Here is a 14,292-nt window from a genome sequence, read left to right on the forward strand (position 1 = left end):
GCATGTCTCAGAATATCTCCCTGTTGTTAAATGACACATAACTGGAGTTGTTCCTTTGAGCAAATGGCAGCAAAGCTCTATTAGGAGTGAAATCATTCCCGTGGAGAACACTGAGCTGGGGTTTCTGGGTAGGACTCCTCTCTCCCCTCTCCCATCCCCCAGAAAAAGCTTCATCTTGTCAAAAGATAATGGTCCCTCAATTGAGGTTGTTAGCCGCCTGGTGACCTATAAATGATAGCTAAAAGCTGGAACTAATCACAGTCCCGTCCGATTGTCGCTTCACTGTGAATTAAAGAACGTTTAGTCTTAACTGATTCTAGCAAGCGCCATCATTAATGTCGGAGTCTTCATTAGGAAAATAAATCTCCATCAATGCCACGGGTGACAGGGAACTGAAAATTCTGACAGGCTAACACTTGATTTTTGTTTTGTTCTTCTTTTCTTGTTTTAAGGCTAGGAAAAAAAAAAAAAAAACATGTCACAATTAGACCTGCCTGTTGCTTTAAAGCACTATGTAAAAGGGCAGCCTTCTGAAACCCATTTTAGAAACCCAAAGTGGGCAGAGGGGAGCTGAGCGGTCTGGCTTTCCAGGTGCTGGCCGAGTGGCAGCTCCTTGCCCCTCCAAGTTTACCCCAGCTCAGAGGATTGTTTGTCCAAAGGCCGGAGCTGACTGGTCTCACCACTGCGGAGCAGATGTTATTACAAATACAGCTAGAAGGTGAGGGCACTTTGCAGAAACTGCTCGTCCAGGTCGGGGAGACAGAGAGAACTAGCACGCGGTACAATTTGACTACCATCTGGGAAACGAAGAGTGACAGTGATTTCAAAGTTTAAAAACCCTCTAAGTTTAAATATCTCCTGCTAAATATATTCCTTTGTGCGGCCAATACATTCAGTACTGTGGACCATATGTACCCAGCCTCCGAAGGCAGATGGGAATTCCATTCAGAAGAACGCTTTTCAAAATCTGCTTGATGTGGGATTAGCTCATAATGGAGTCAATCTTGTAAATAGATTAAGCGCCCGCCATCTTTGCAGCTGAATTTTGTGTTTGTTCAGCGTTGAATGAAAACTCCCTAATCTCTCTTAGGTTCAACATAATGGGATCCCAAGGAAGATCAAAGGAAGGCTACTTTTCCCTGGGATATACAGCCATGGAATGAAATGCCAAAGTTCACAAAGTTCAAGAAAAACACGAAAGAAACGTGTAATGTAGACTAACTGCAAACCCTAACGAGGAAGGGAACATAATGAAAAACACAGGCCCGCCATCTGCACTGTCTAACTTGGGACTTCAGGGCTGCGAGTTAGCAGGAGATGGATGCAGGCTCCAGGTTCTCACTATTTAAATAAACTCAACAAGGGGGAAAAATTATGATTTTTTTTTTTTTTGAGCAACTCCCTCGCGGTACACTGAACGCTTCTCAGAGGGCAACCTGATTTTTGCCAAAATTTATCTCAACTTCTTAAAAAGGCTCTTTCAGTCCTTGACTAATATTAATGCGCGACTTCCATGAGTTTTCACAAAATCCTAGAGCCAAACCCGTAATCCTCCCCTGTCATATTTCAGCGAAGTCCTGCCCCAGTAATTATCAGGAGGAGGACCAGGAATATCCAGTTGGATTCCGATGTGGCACGGCAGCCTCTCGGATGAGGTTTCACCTGGGTCACTGGGATAAACAAAATAAATGGCTGGAATCCTGTCTTGGAGGCAGCGAGAGCGTGGGGCCTGGAGATTCCAGACGTCTGGAAGCCTGTAAGCTGACCCCAGCTTGGTCACAACGCAACCCTAGGACTTGGGGCATCTCCTCTCAGGCCCTCCTGTTCCTCATTTATGAAAGTAAGTGTTGAATTCGATGATTTTGTCTGTCCCAGCGAAGGTGTATGGTTCTGCTGCTCTGTGACTAGGTTTCCTCATCTTTACAACTGGGACAGTAGTCTTCAGTTAAGGTCTAAGCAAGCTGATGTGACATTGTTACAAAGTGGTAACTTGGATGTAGGGACAATATGACTTGGTAGGATTGGAAAAGGTGTGTGTGCTTGAGGGCCTGCCTAGCTGGTTGCTCTGCACGAGAGCTATGGTGACACCCAGTCAGCCCCATCCTGGGGAGGTCCACGGGGGAGCCTGAAGCAGCAAACAGGTCATCTGCCCTCTGCTCCCCTGGGACAGCACGAGTGCACCCGTACCTCCCCACACAACGCCGCCTGGAGTGCCGAGAGCTGCCCTCCTTCCTACCCGCTGAACGCCTCCTCCCTTCCCTCTGGATCTGGGGAAGGCAGAGATCAGCTCTACGCTGTGGTTTTGCTTTCCTCTTATCTAGTGAGTCAGTGTTTCCTGTGTAAAGATGCCTGGGTTGGAAGGAAACGAACCTTTTCTTAGTTTTACTTTCAGAATCAGAACACCTGACTTTAACCATCTGACTTTAAATGTATTGCCTAAAGCTCCCGTGTGCTGAGTACCTGCCGGGCACACTTAATTCCCACTCTAGACCAGTGAGATAGGCATTATTCCCGCCCCCCCCCCCCATGGATGAGTCTCAGGCAGGACCCAGGACCCAAATTGAGTCCTGCTATCCCAAGGCACAGATCTTACAGGTGCCCTCTCTGCCCTCAGGGAGCTCACAGGCATACCTACCCAGCTGTAAGGTGAAACAAAGCCTAGCCGAGTTTGTGAAATGATTTTGACTGCAGTGGTTCTCAACCTTCCTAATGCCCCGATGTATTTTCACTGTTCCAAAGGGGTTGCCACCCACAGGTTGAGAACCGCTGATTTTGAGGCTTTACAGCAAAAAAATTGCTATGAACCTCCACTGTTGATTTACATTCATAAATTATTACTGAAATATGCCCAAATAGACACTTTGCATAAATTCCTCATACTGCTAATATTTTGTTATTTATTTATTTATTGTATTTAAATCATATAGGTTTATATTATGCTTATTTTTTTCTCATTTCCCAGACCCTAGCATTTTCCTGTGCCAGTAATGAAATTAGAAAAATTGATGTTTTTTTCATTCTTGGACCAATATATGGGATTTCATTAGGTATCTCAGATTCCGCTAGAAGTAGGCATTTAGGTTATTTCTGGTTGGTGCCAGGAGAATACAAACACTGTAACATACACTTTTGGACATGGGCCTTTGCTGCCTTTCAATCATTTCCTTGGAGTTAATACTCAGTAAAGAAATTACTGGGTGGGCTCAGCGTCTGTGGCTCAAGCCACTAAGGCACCAGCCATATACACCTGAGCTGGAGAGTTCGAATCCAGCCCGGGCCCGCCAAACAAGAATGATCACTGCAACCAAAAAATAGCTGGGCATTGTGGTGGGTACCTGTAGTCCCAGCTACTTGGGAGGCTGAGACAAGAGACTCACTTGAGCCCAGGAGTTGGAGGTGGCTGTGAGCTGTGATGCCACAGCACTCTGCTCAGGGCGATAACTTGAGGCTCTGTCTCAAAAAAAAAAAAAAAAAAGAAAGAAAAGAAATTACTGGGTGAAAGTATACAAAACAATTTCAAGGCTTTAAATAAACACATTTCTTTAGAAGGTTACACTAATTTGTTTACTTCTGAGATTGAGGAATCGCTTTGGGCCCACGAAATGTCAAGGAGAAGGTGGCATTTGAACCAGAATGTTAAGGGTGGGCAAAGGTGAGAGCGGCATTCAGGGAGAGGGGGGTGCACAGGGGAGGATGAACACAAATTCATCCAGAGGGGTGTCTCTCATTTTTATAGAGCATGCTTGGAATTCTTAGAGTTTGGGCAGGACATTGAAAGGAATTAAAATATCCCAACCATGAAATAACTCAGCAATAATGCCAACAGAATCACCCTTACAGTATAATTTTGTCTAAGTGTTTAAAAGCATCGTCATTATGTTACCATTTCTTGCTCCCCTCAATTCCGTGGTGCTGTTTGAATGTTTACAGATTTCACCATCGTCTCTCCCATGGCAGGACAGGGTTCTCATATGTTCTAGAAAACATGCTGACGGCCTTTGGTGCTGGCAAGGCGTCACCACTGCATTGCTGCTGACACTCATTCCATCTCAGCTCTGTTTTTCCTGGAAAAAGACCTCCGAGGGTGCTGTAGTGCCATGGCTAAGAGAAACTAAGAGAGAGAACCTCGATTGCTTGTGTTCAAATTCCAGCTCGACCATTGGTTGGGTGGCCTTGGACAAGTGAATTATCCTTTTGCCTCAATTTCTTCAATTGCAAAATGTAGTTAATAATGTTATCAACCCTTGTAGGGTTACCTTGGTCCTTAAGTGAGTTTATATATATAAAGCACTTTAAAAAGTGTTGTGTACTGAATAAATACCTTTAATAAGTGTTAGTATGTATTAGGTATTATGTTACCCTTAGTTTGACACACCGGCCAAAATTTGGTAGCATACTTATAAAGGGTTTATGGCCAAGAGCTATGCCATGGCATTCTGTCCACTGAGACCAGGGGACCAGAAACTGCCTCCTTCCCACTGTGACCCACAGCACCAAACAACTAGGCGTAAAGGTGAAACATTTTATTTAGGTTTGTCACAAAGGTTAAATAGCATTTCATGAGGTTTGTCCACACAAAATATCATAACAATGGTGTAGGCATAAATAAAAAGTACTCTAACTATTCTATTTTTATAATCCACATTTCTCTTAGTTGATGACAAGTATATGACACCAAGATGCCGAAATTTTCAAATTCTATTTCAATAATTTCCAAAAATTGACTTATAAAGGCACATAAAAAGGTGATTTTAAAAATGGAACCAGCCACCTTGAAAATATGGTTAAAACTTTAGAAAATAGAGCTTTTAATACTTCCAAGATAAGATAAAAAAACGTTGTTTGTTGGCCTGACATTCGAAAGTTAAGACTCTTTTGGAACACAAGGGCTTGGTGAAGTAGCATAATAGGCCACTGGGCTGCCGTCTCCGACACAAACAAAATCACACTTGACTTTGGTCCACAGAGATGAGATTCCTGATTGCTGGATGACTCTTGAAAAGAAGGCTTTGCTTTCATTATGCATTTGGTCTCACAATCTTCATTGACAAGTAGTTCTGTAAAGGGACCAGAAGCAACGTTAAATATTTATTTAGGAATATATGTGTTTCAGTTAGGGTTTCTCAGTATTGGCATTATTGACATTTAGAGCCAGGTGATCCTTGCTTGTTGGGGAGTGTCCTGTGCTTTGCAAGATGTTTGCAGCATCCTGGTCTCTACCCACAGATGCCAGGAGCAACCCCCCGTTACTGCAACCAGAGTACCCCAGACATTGCCAAATGTCCTCTGGGTGGCAAAATTCCCCCCCCCCCCCCCCCCGTGCCTCCTACCCCAGTTGAGAACCACTGGTTTAAATCAATACAATCTATGTTAAGAAAAAGAAATAACCATGAGGAGTGTTTTAAATGGTCAAGACAGATTAGATAATCTGCAATTAGAAAGTAGCGTCCATCTATATTCATAGTTAACATACTACAAGTATTTTACTAGGGAAAAATAAAGACAAACCCCTGTTGTCATGGTTGTATGACTATGCTGCTAAACACAAAATTATCGATGTTATTATTAATATGAATGGAAATAAAAGATTTTGAATGCCTCCTGTGACATCCGGTGCCCTTCCCCTGCTTCTGCCCATGGTTTCCTCTGCCTGGACTTTCCCTTCCCCAACTGGAAAATTTAACTTCAAAATGCCCCCTCCATGCTGGAAGGGTCCTCAGCAGTGGGTGCCTATGGTCGTTGTTTGTAGCTCTGTAGCAGCTCCCCTGCCACATTAAGCTATTTGTTCGTATGTCTGCCTGTTCCCAGATGATCAACTGCTCACGGGAAGAAATCATGCCACACTCATCTCTGTAACTTAATCCCTAGCTTATAATATATCAACTGCTCGATGAACTCTGTGAATGGAAGAATGAAGGTTCTACTTCTGGGCACACTGCTGAGTCTCCCATTAAGACCCCCCACTTATGATAGGAGCGATTAGGGGAACCTTAAGGGGCAGGTTACATGTGACATGGCCTTTAAAGAATGAGTAAGCTTTGATAGACAAAATGAGGGCAAAGGAATCCAGATAGTTAACTTAAGGGCAATAAGTGTTTGGGGGCTGGGAACCCACGTCTAGTTTGGGTGGATACAGGGTTTGTATAAACATATAATGAACCCAGATTTGGGGATCCTTGAAACGAGGGCAGGAAGTGAGGGTGCAGGATGGTTTGGAATGACCAAGCCTGAAGGCCGGAAGACAGGCTGGAAACACTGGCTATGTCCACACATACACTGATCAAGGCCTGAGTGATTTTTCCTAGAATTCCTGAAACCAAAGTTTTCTCCAGACCGTAATGTTTTGCCTGTAATTCATGAAACCCTAAGAATGCAATTCTAATCACCGGACACACTCCTTTCAACTTTCCAAAAGCTGAAGGGTTGGGATACCACACCACTAAGTGGGTTATTTTTCTGAACAGCAAGAAAGGCAAATGCCAAGTTAAGACGACCGACCGCAATTCACAAAAAGAGCCAAGACAAGAAGCCAAGGCCTCCTACCGGCAAGGAGTAGAGGAGCACAGCCAGGAAGAGCAGCAGGATGAGCAGGATGAGCAGCCCGATGATGACCCACTTGAACCGGCGCCACACGATGAACCTCATGGTCTTGCACGGGTTGGTGAACCAGAGGAAGGATGTTTCTGGTCGGCTGCAGTGCAAAGACATGGTATTACCTACCCACTCGGGGGGGACAAATATTTTACCTCAGACCATAAGGCAGTTTAAGGAATACCCAATAACATTCATGAAGTCAAGGAAAGGGACTATTCCCCTAGTTGGCTGTGACAGGCTCCCTAACCTACTATGGCTTCTTAAGGCGCTGCGGAAACACTTAACTTTGGCTTCATGGGAAAGGGGAATGATTCAGATGAAGCCAGATCACCAGCCTCTCCACCCCCACCTCCTGCTATTCAGCTCAGAATTGGAAGGACAACAGCTAATCCAGTCCATTAAGCCACTGGAAGGGGGGTTTCAGACTGCAGGTGTCTGGGGGGCGGGCAGCCTCAAGAACAAAGAAGGCCTCTCACTTTGGTGGGTCCAGCTTGGGGTTCATGTTGGGTTCATCCCGCCCCTTCCCGGCTGGCCTCTCGTCGGCCTCCTTCTCATTGAGGATTTCCAATGTCATCTCCACTTTCCCCTTCAGTAAAGCAGAACAGGTTAAACACATGACATCACGTTTCACAAATATTTTTACTTCAACCCTAGGAGTATTCCCCGAGCAATGATTTTTATTCTTGTAAAACAATCCTTAGATTGCCTCAAATTTTCCTCAAGAGATTTCATCCCATTTCCTCTTCCACGTGTTCCTGAACCGACACTGTGTGGGAAACTGAGAGGAGAAATGGCTTTCCCTCCTCTGTATCCCCATCATTCTTTCTCCCATCAATCTCCTTGCCGTCTCCCGCACCTCCCCTTGTGACTTTGCTTGGATGCAGAGTTATTTGAACACTGCTAAGAACAGTGCTTAGTATGTGTGGAGCATTAGCTACAGGCACCAAGAGCACAGGGCCTTGTCTCTTCATGCTCACCCCCGTCCTGTGCTGCGTGGAGCGAAGACTTAGTAGGGACTCAAAGTACACTGGCTCAGTAAATGAATGAGTGAATGAGCAAATGCTCCTTCCTGCCAGCAGGTTCCTGAGTGATGCTCTGGGCACAGTCCAAACCTTCCATGTGGGTCATCTCATGTCATGCTCATGGTAACCCTATAGATGCGCTAGCATTGTCCTCACGTGCAGACGAGAGCCTTGAGGCTGAAGGGAAATAGGTCCGGAAACTTGCCCACTTTTATAGCTATGTTTACATAAGGTTGTAACTTACTTTCCAGAACCCAGGAAGGCCCACAAGGTCCTCAGCCATTTGAGAAGCCCTGACCCTGACACTCATTGAGGTGGCAGAACTCAGGTGACTTCACTGCTTACAAGTCAGACAAAGCCGGGTGCCTTTCATCAAGACAATAGGACAATGATTCCAACCCTATTTTTGGAATCTACAAAATGGAGACAATGTCTACTTTGTGGGGCTGTCAGCAGAACTCAATGAGATTACGTATAAACTATAGTATTGTGACAGAAAGCATATCAGAGGTTTCCTGGGGCTGGGGAGGAGGGAGTGACGGACTGAAAAGGGCACAAGGAAATTTGGGGGATGATGGGAAGGCTGTGGATTCTCATTGTGGTGGTGATTTCATGGGCATATGCATCTGTCAAAGCACATAGAATTATGTATGTTACACGGGTACAGTTTATTTTATGGAAACTACACACTGAGGTTGTTTAAAAAAACAAGATTGTGAATGTATGGCACTTGGCACTTTGCCTGGATCATAATTAGTGAGAAAAGATGTTATTATTAACCATGCATAATGGGGCTGGGTGGGGTAGCTCATGCCTATAATTCCAGTGCTTTAGGAGGTCAAGCTGGGAGGATTACTTTAGGGTAGGGGTTCAAGACCAGTCTGGGCAATACAGCAAGATTCCGTCTCTAAAAGAAATTTAAAATCAGATGGGTATGGTGGTATAAGTCTGTAGTCCTAGCTACTTGGGACACTGAGGCAGGAGGATTGCCTGAGCCCAGGAGTCAAGGATGCAATGAGCTATGATCAGGCCGTTGCACTCCAGCCTGGGTGACAGAGCAAGGTCTTGTTTCTGAAATAAATAAATAAATAAATAAATAATGCATAATGAACTAGATAGTTTTTTGTAGCATGGCACGGTAACCACATTATTGCTTCTATATCAAAATACATCTTGAATCCATCAACTTGCTTGTAAGTTATGGTTACCTTTTCCGATAAATGCCACTACTTTTTGCTTCCTCTACTTTTTTTTTCTTTGAGACAGAGTCTCACTCTGTCATGTTGGGTAGAGTGCCGTAGAGTCATAGCTCACAGCAACCTCAAACTCTTGGGCTCAAGTGATCTTCTTGCCTCAGCCTCCCAAATAGCTGGGAATACAGGTGCCACCCACAATGAACAGCTAGTTTTTCTGTGTGTGTGTGTGTGTGTGTGTAGTACAGACGGGGTCTCAAACTCCTGAGCTCAGTTTGTAGAGCCGCCTCGGCCTTCCAGAGTGCTAGCATTACAACAGGCATGCGCCACCTCACCCGGCCTACCTTTTTTTCTTTTTAAATGAGAATGGCTCAAATGTGAAGTTCCTTTTTCTACACTGAATTGTAGAAGTTCAGCATAAAATAACCTTCCTGGCAAAGAAGAGCCCTGAAGAAATACAGTGAAACCATCTGGGCTGATGGTATCTCCCACCCTCTCTTGTAATCCCAAGGACAAACTGTTTCTGTAACCGAAAGTCTCACCAATTTAACACTTCTTACTTGCAGTCAAGCTACTGATAAAGGGCAAAACCTAAACGATAAAAAGAATAAGCAATCCTAAACCAAGAAACACACAGCCATCACGCGGGAGCCGTCTTTCTCTGCGTAGCACGGCCACCATCCTTTCATGGACTTCTGCTCAAAGAGGGAGGCGGTCTTAGCTTTAAGGGGATCCATGAGTTTGAGGTCAGGAATCATGTTCAAATTGCATTTCTCTGATGATTTTGCTGGAATGATTACGTGATGCAAATCAAGCTCCAGGAAACCTAGCCAAGGAAAGAACATTAAATCCAAATAAGCTTTAAGTGGATCAGCCGTTGTTTACAAATGAATGGAATGTTCTTGTCAAGGGAGAAGGATATAGTGATTTTGAACAGGTGTCAGGTGAGTTAGACAAAGAGATCCTGGTAGATGTTTAAATTCTTTCCAGATAGGATGAAAAATGGCAGAAGAAATAGCTGTCTACTGCTCAGCCCCTTCCAGAGAACTACACGTTTTCTTTCTTAGAGACCTGAGCATAAACAGAGTTCCTCCCTAAGCTCAAAGGAATTAAACACCTATAGACCACATTTCCACTGAACGCTGGGCCTTTGGATTTAAAATTTGCTCCTTTTGGTTCTGAGTTGTCCTGAGCAGCTCAGGTCATGTGGATTTGGGTAAAGACGACTGGCGCTTGGAACAGGAGATGCTCGGGAACATCCACGTTCAAGTTTCCCCTCGCATAACGTCAGAAACAGGAGCTTGAGAAGAAACACAACAGAAAATCCTCGCCAGGAACTAAGAATCCCAGGCTCGATGGGGCGTCTGGAGAAGCACATTTTCTCATCTTCGGCGATGCGAGGCATTAATTGTTCCATCCCACTTTTGCAGTCAGGGAGAATTGTGTTTTGGGCTTGGGAACTTGAGTGAGCTCTTTAAGAAAATGGCGTGTGTGATGTGGGCTTGAGTCTATGATTACTGGGTTAAGAGTTGGGTCTCCAACGATGGCAGTAAAGAGCCACAAAAAAGTTGAGACAGAGTCCCTTAAGCCACCAGGCTCAGGAACTGCCCTTAACAGTGTAAGGGCTCCCCAGACCCCAGTTTGCCTCAGCCTCTCCGAGCCTATGCTGACCTATTGTCTTTTCTCTCCTTTTGGTGATGTGCTCTCCAGCCATTTTGAGATATAATCACTCTCTTTATTTGTGGTCAGACTATTTTGTTCAAATTCCAAGGGAAAACCTTCTCCTATTCTGAAATAGGCTTTGTGTTAGCCTAACCACATACTCACTTTGTCTGTTCCGCTCTTATTAAGCGCTAAGTCAAAACCATCGCATTGGGTGCTGTGAGGGGTAAAGGGAGGACAGGAGACAGCCTCTGGTGGGTGTGTCCTCTGCCAGGACAGATGCCTGGAAGGGAGAAGGGAGTGGGGAGCGCAATCAGGCACTACTGTGACTGCAGCTAGAAGAAAATGAGGTCTCAACTGGCAAGTGGCAGAGCTCACGGGAACAGGAAAGTAAGCGTGCGCGATAAGGCAGATTACGCGGCTGGGACTGAGTGGATGAGGATATGTGGGAGTAAGAAAAGAGGCACCGCAGAGGACTCTGGGGGCTTTCAGCTGGCGGCTGTGCAAATGGAGGGATGTGAACAGCAGAGGAGAGGGGTACGAGGTCAGGGAAGGAATGCCGAGTCGGATTTCAGGCGTGGCACTAGCCAAACATAAAGGTGAGAGTTTCTGGCCTTGGGAACTGGGAATAATGATCATCATGGTTTCTGACACCTGTGTGAGGCCCCGACGAAGTCAGTGCATGCAACCTGGCTCAGGAGTCATGCCTTGCTTTGCCTTCCCCTGAGAGGAGAGTGGGTAAATCACAGGGCTGGGGTGGAGGGAGCTGGAGAAGACCCCAGGAACCTCAGGGGCCTGTATGAAAGAGTGGGTCAAAGGAGAGCTGGCCAAAGCTCTTTTATCAGGGCCAAGGCCTGGGAGAGCAGAAGCCCAGAGAGCACCACTCTGTGAGGATGGAGGATGGACCCAGGGGAAGGAGACGTGGCTGCGGGATTACTGAGTTTGGTAACTTCTCAGAGGTGAAGGAGTTGGTAGGGGTTGATACTGAGGTGCTGGGGAGAATGTGGGTGGTTGGGAAGTGGAGGCAGGGGTGTGGCATCCCAGTGTGGAAACAGGGTTTGAGTCTTCAAAGAGAAACAGGAGCTGGTTCAAGACCCTCCAGCAGAGCCCCGGAGAGAGGATGGGACCTGCAGAAATGGGTGGCATTCACTGTCAGACCACACTGCCAGGAGGACAGCCCAGCAATGTGTATGTCCCCTGTCTCCCCATTACCAAAAAGTATTAGAGATTTAAATAATTCTTTCCAAGTTTTAATGGATTTCATTAATTCCAAGTATAGTTTCTTAGAGCAAATTATCCAAAGGCAAGCCTTACCTAAGTAGTCATCCAGAGAAAACTTGTCATTGTCCCATATCTGAATGATCAGTCTGGGTGGGACGCGAAATTCTGTTTGGTCAATGCTCCAGAAATGCTCCTAAAATGACAAAGAGACATGGACAAACCAAATGACCCTCATTACTGGATGCCAAAACCCTCGCCTTTGGCTCCTTAAAACAGCATCAAGGCCTGAGCCCTTTCTTTCCTCGGTAGCCCCCTGGACACTCCCTCTTGTTGGCCTCATCCTTCTATTCCACGTCTATGGAAAGCAGTCAGCCTCCTCAGGGAATCTCAAGGCCACCAGCTAGGTGACAAAAAGCATATCCCAGGCTGTTCCCAAATGGAAGGTTTCCTGCCATGCTCCTATCAGTGTGACTTCCTGCTGCCATCCCTAGGGGTTGGGGAATGATTAATCTCTCCCTCCTGTAGACCACTATGGCCCCCTTAGATTTTCCTCCTAAAGCCAGACGTTCTAAGCCACTTTACAATATCACTGACTGGGGCGTCACCGCTGCTCATCAGCCTTGTCCCCACCCTGCACAGATGTCTGAGTATATCCTCATTTACATGGGGGCCCAGATTCCACTTTTTTATCAGTGTCGATTTAGAATGTCCCAGCACTTTTGGCTTTTGAAAAACATTGGCTTTATATGCTTGTGGTCACCTAAGACCCTCAGATCTCTCATCCTAGAGGTAGGTAGTCCTCCTGCCTCTGCCCAGATAATATTAACCAACCCCAGCAGAAATGGAATTCCCCCGTGATTCATGAATTTGAAGGAAAATTGTTGAGTTGTTCCTTGTTTTACATATTTCAGGATGTTTTCCTTTGAGGGCTGTGAGGGTCTGGGAGTCCCACTGTGCTATGATATGTCCCTGCCTGACTGTCCTGGGTGGGGTCATGCGCCAAGTACCACTCAAGGCGTGGGGAGATCCATCCCCAGATGTGGGTAAACAGGAAAGGTAAGTTAAAGACAGGGGCCCACATGTAACAGCTTATCTGACCCAAATCCCTCCCCCTATCTGCACCCCCTTTTCCCTCACTGTCTGACAGTATGCCCACTTGATACTATGCTGGGCCTGTGCACCTCTAGAATGTCCCCTTTGACATCCTTCACCCCACTTGGCATGAAAGAAATGCCCATTATGGCACCAGCACTGAGTAGGGCCAGCAGAGTGTAGGTCCTGGCCTTATGGGCCACAGGGCAGGTACAGTTTGATCAGGAATGGGGATTGGGGTGACCAGCTAGAGCCAGGAAAAGCAGATAGGATCTGAGGGATAGGAATGGGACAGGGAACCTAAGTGGACATCTGTTATTACTGTCTACCCAGGTTCTAAACCCCTCAATGCAAATCTGGATGAAAGTACCATATTTTCCTTGGGGACTCCCCCTTCCCCAGTCTGTGCAATTTTGGTGAGTCTGTCCCTAACTCCAAAGTCTGGCCAATCAGGGCACTGCATGCCTGGTACAATGTTGGTTTGGGGAGAGGAACATGATTCCAAAAGCAGAGACATGGAGAGCAATTCCAGAACTCTGGTTGGCCCTTGGGTTTATTACTCTTTCTGCCGAAAGAGAGGACAGGATGGGATCTGGGGCTGCCAGCCTCAGCCAGGGAATAGCCCCCCTGGGAATGGGGCCCACAGACGAAGGCAAAGCAGAGTGGCAGAGAAAGTGAGAACGGTTTCTGAAGACACCACTTCAACATGGGCTCCAGATGTTCCTGACGCCAGCCAACCCTGCACTTTTTTGTAAAGTGAGCCAATAAATCACTTATTTGGTATAAGCCAGTTGAGTTCTGTAACGGAAAGTCTTCCTTATTGAGACATGAGGGCCCTGAAGCTTCTCAAAGTGCTTGTAAAGGAGGCAAAGCTGATGTCAAGGTTAGGAATAAGGAAGATAAAAGCGACACTTCACTCTTTACTATTTTGCCTCCGTTTAGTTCTGGCTATCATGGGAAGAAATCTCACACGGAACTCACTTGGGTTGCTGTGTATATTGACACGAGACATTTTTTGACCTTTTATCCTTCATCCCACCACCAATATGGTAGGGAAAGGGGAGTTGCGTTCCTTACACTTCCTAATCACACAAATCCCTGTCATAGCCGTGTTGTGACCTTGGGCAAGGATCACGGTCTCCGATTCCCCATCTGTACCAACAGGGAGCTGGACTAGGCGACCTCCAAGGTCCCGAGCAGCTCCAATGTCCTATGAGTTTCTAATTAAGGAAGACCCATGACACCCACTTCCCATTGGCATATTTCAAAGCTCACTTTTTTAGCAACGACACAGAGTTGTTCAGCTGGGAGGTAGTCAAACGGGAAAACAAATCTCCAGTTAAAGTTCCCTTCGCCATCCAAGGACCTGTAATGAACATCTGTTTTCTGTTTGTTTTCTTCATTGCCAGGAATCCAGCTGAAAGGCAGAGGCAAACAGACTCAGCTCCGTGTGACTGACAAGTCATCTAGCCACAAAATCGTGCAGTGATTAGGGGAGGGAAGAGTAG

General features: G+C 46.0%; 1 protein-coding gene across 1 annotated transcript in view; it reads right to left on the minus strand.

Moving 5' to 3' along the window:
* Nucleotides 1-4,564: 4,564 nt before the first annotated feature.
* MYOF (myoferlin) overlaps nt 4,565-14,292 on the minus strand; it is a 162,316-nt gene continuing 152,588 nt past the window's right edge. Inside the window, exons 49-54 of the mRNA XM_012801428.2 lie at nt 14,060-14,201; nt 11,786-11,885; nt 9,445-9,635; nt 7,071-7,180; nt 6,544-6,691; nt 4,565-5,057 (exon numbers count right to left, since the gene is read on the minus strand). Of these exons, the coding sequence (XP_012656882.1) occupies nt 5,019-5,057; nt 6,544-6,691; nt 7,071-7,180; nt 9,445-9,635; nt 11,786-11,885; nt 14,060-14,201 (730 nt within the window). The 3' untranslated portion in view covers nt 4,565-5,018. The remainder of the gene's footprint in view (nt 5,058-6,543; nt 6,692-7,070; nt 7,181-9,444; nt 9,636-11,785; nt 11,886-14,059; nt 14,202-14,292) is intronic.

This window comes from Otolemur garnettii, unplaced genomic scaffold, assembly GCF_000181295.1.
Source record: "Otolemur garnettii isolate 467f Iridium unplaced genomic scaffold, OtoGar3 scaffold00008, whole genome shotgun sequence".
In the NCBI taxonomy this organism is placed as follows: domain Eukaryota; kingdom Metazoa; phylum Chordata; class Mammalia; order Primates; family Galagidae; genus Otolemur; species Otolemur garnettii.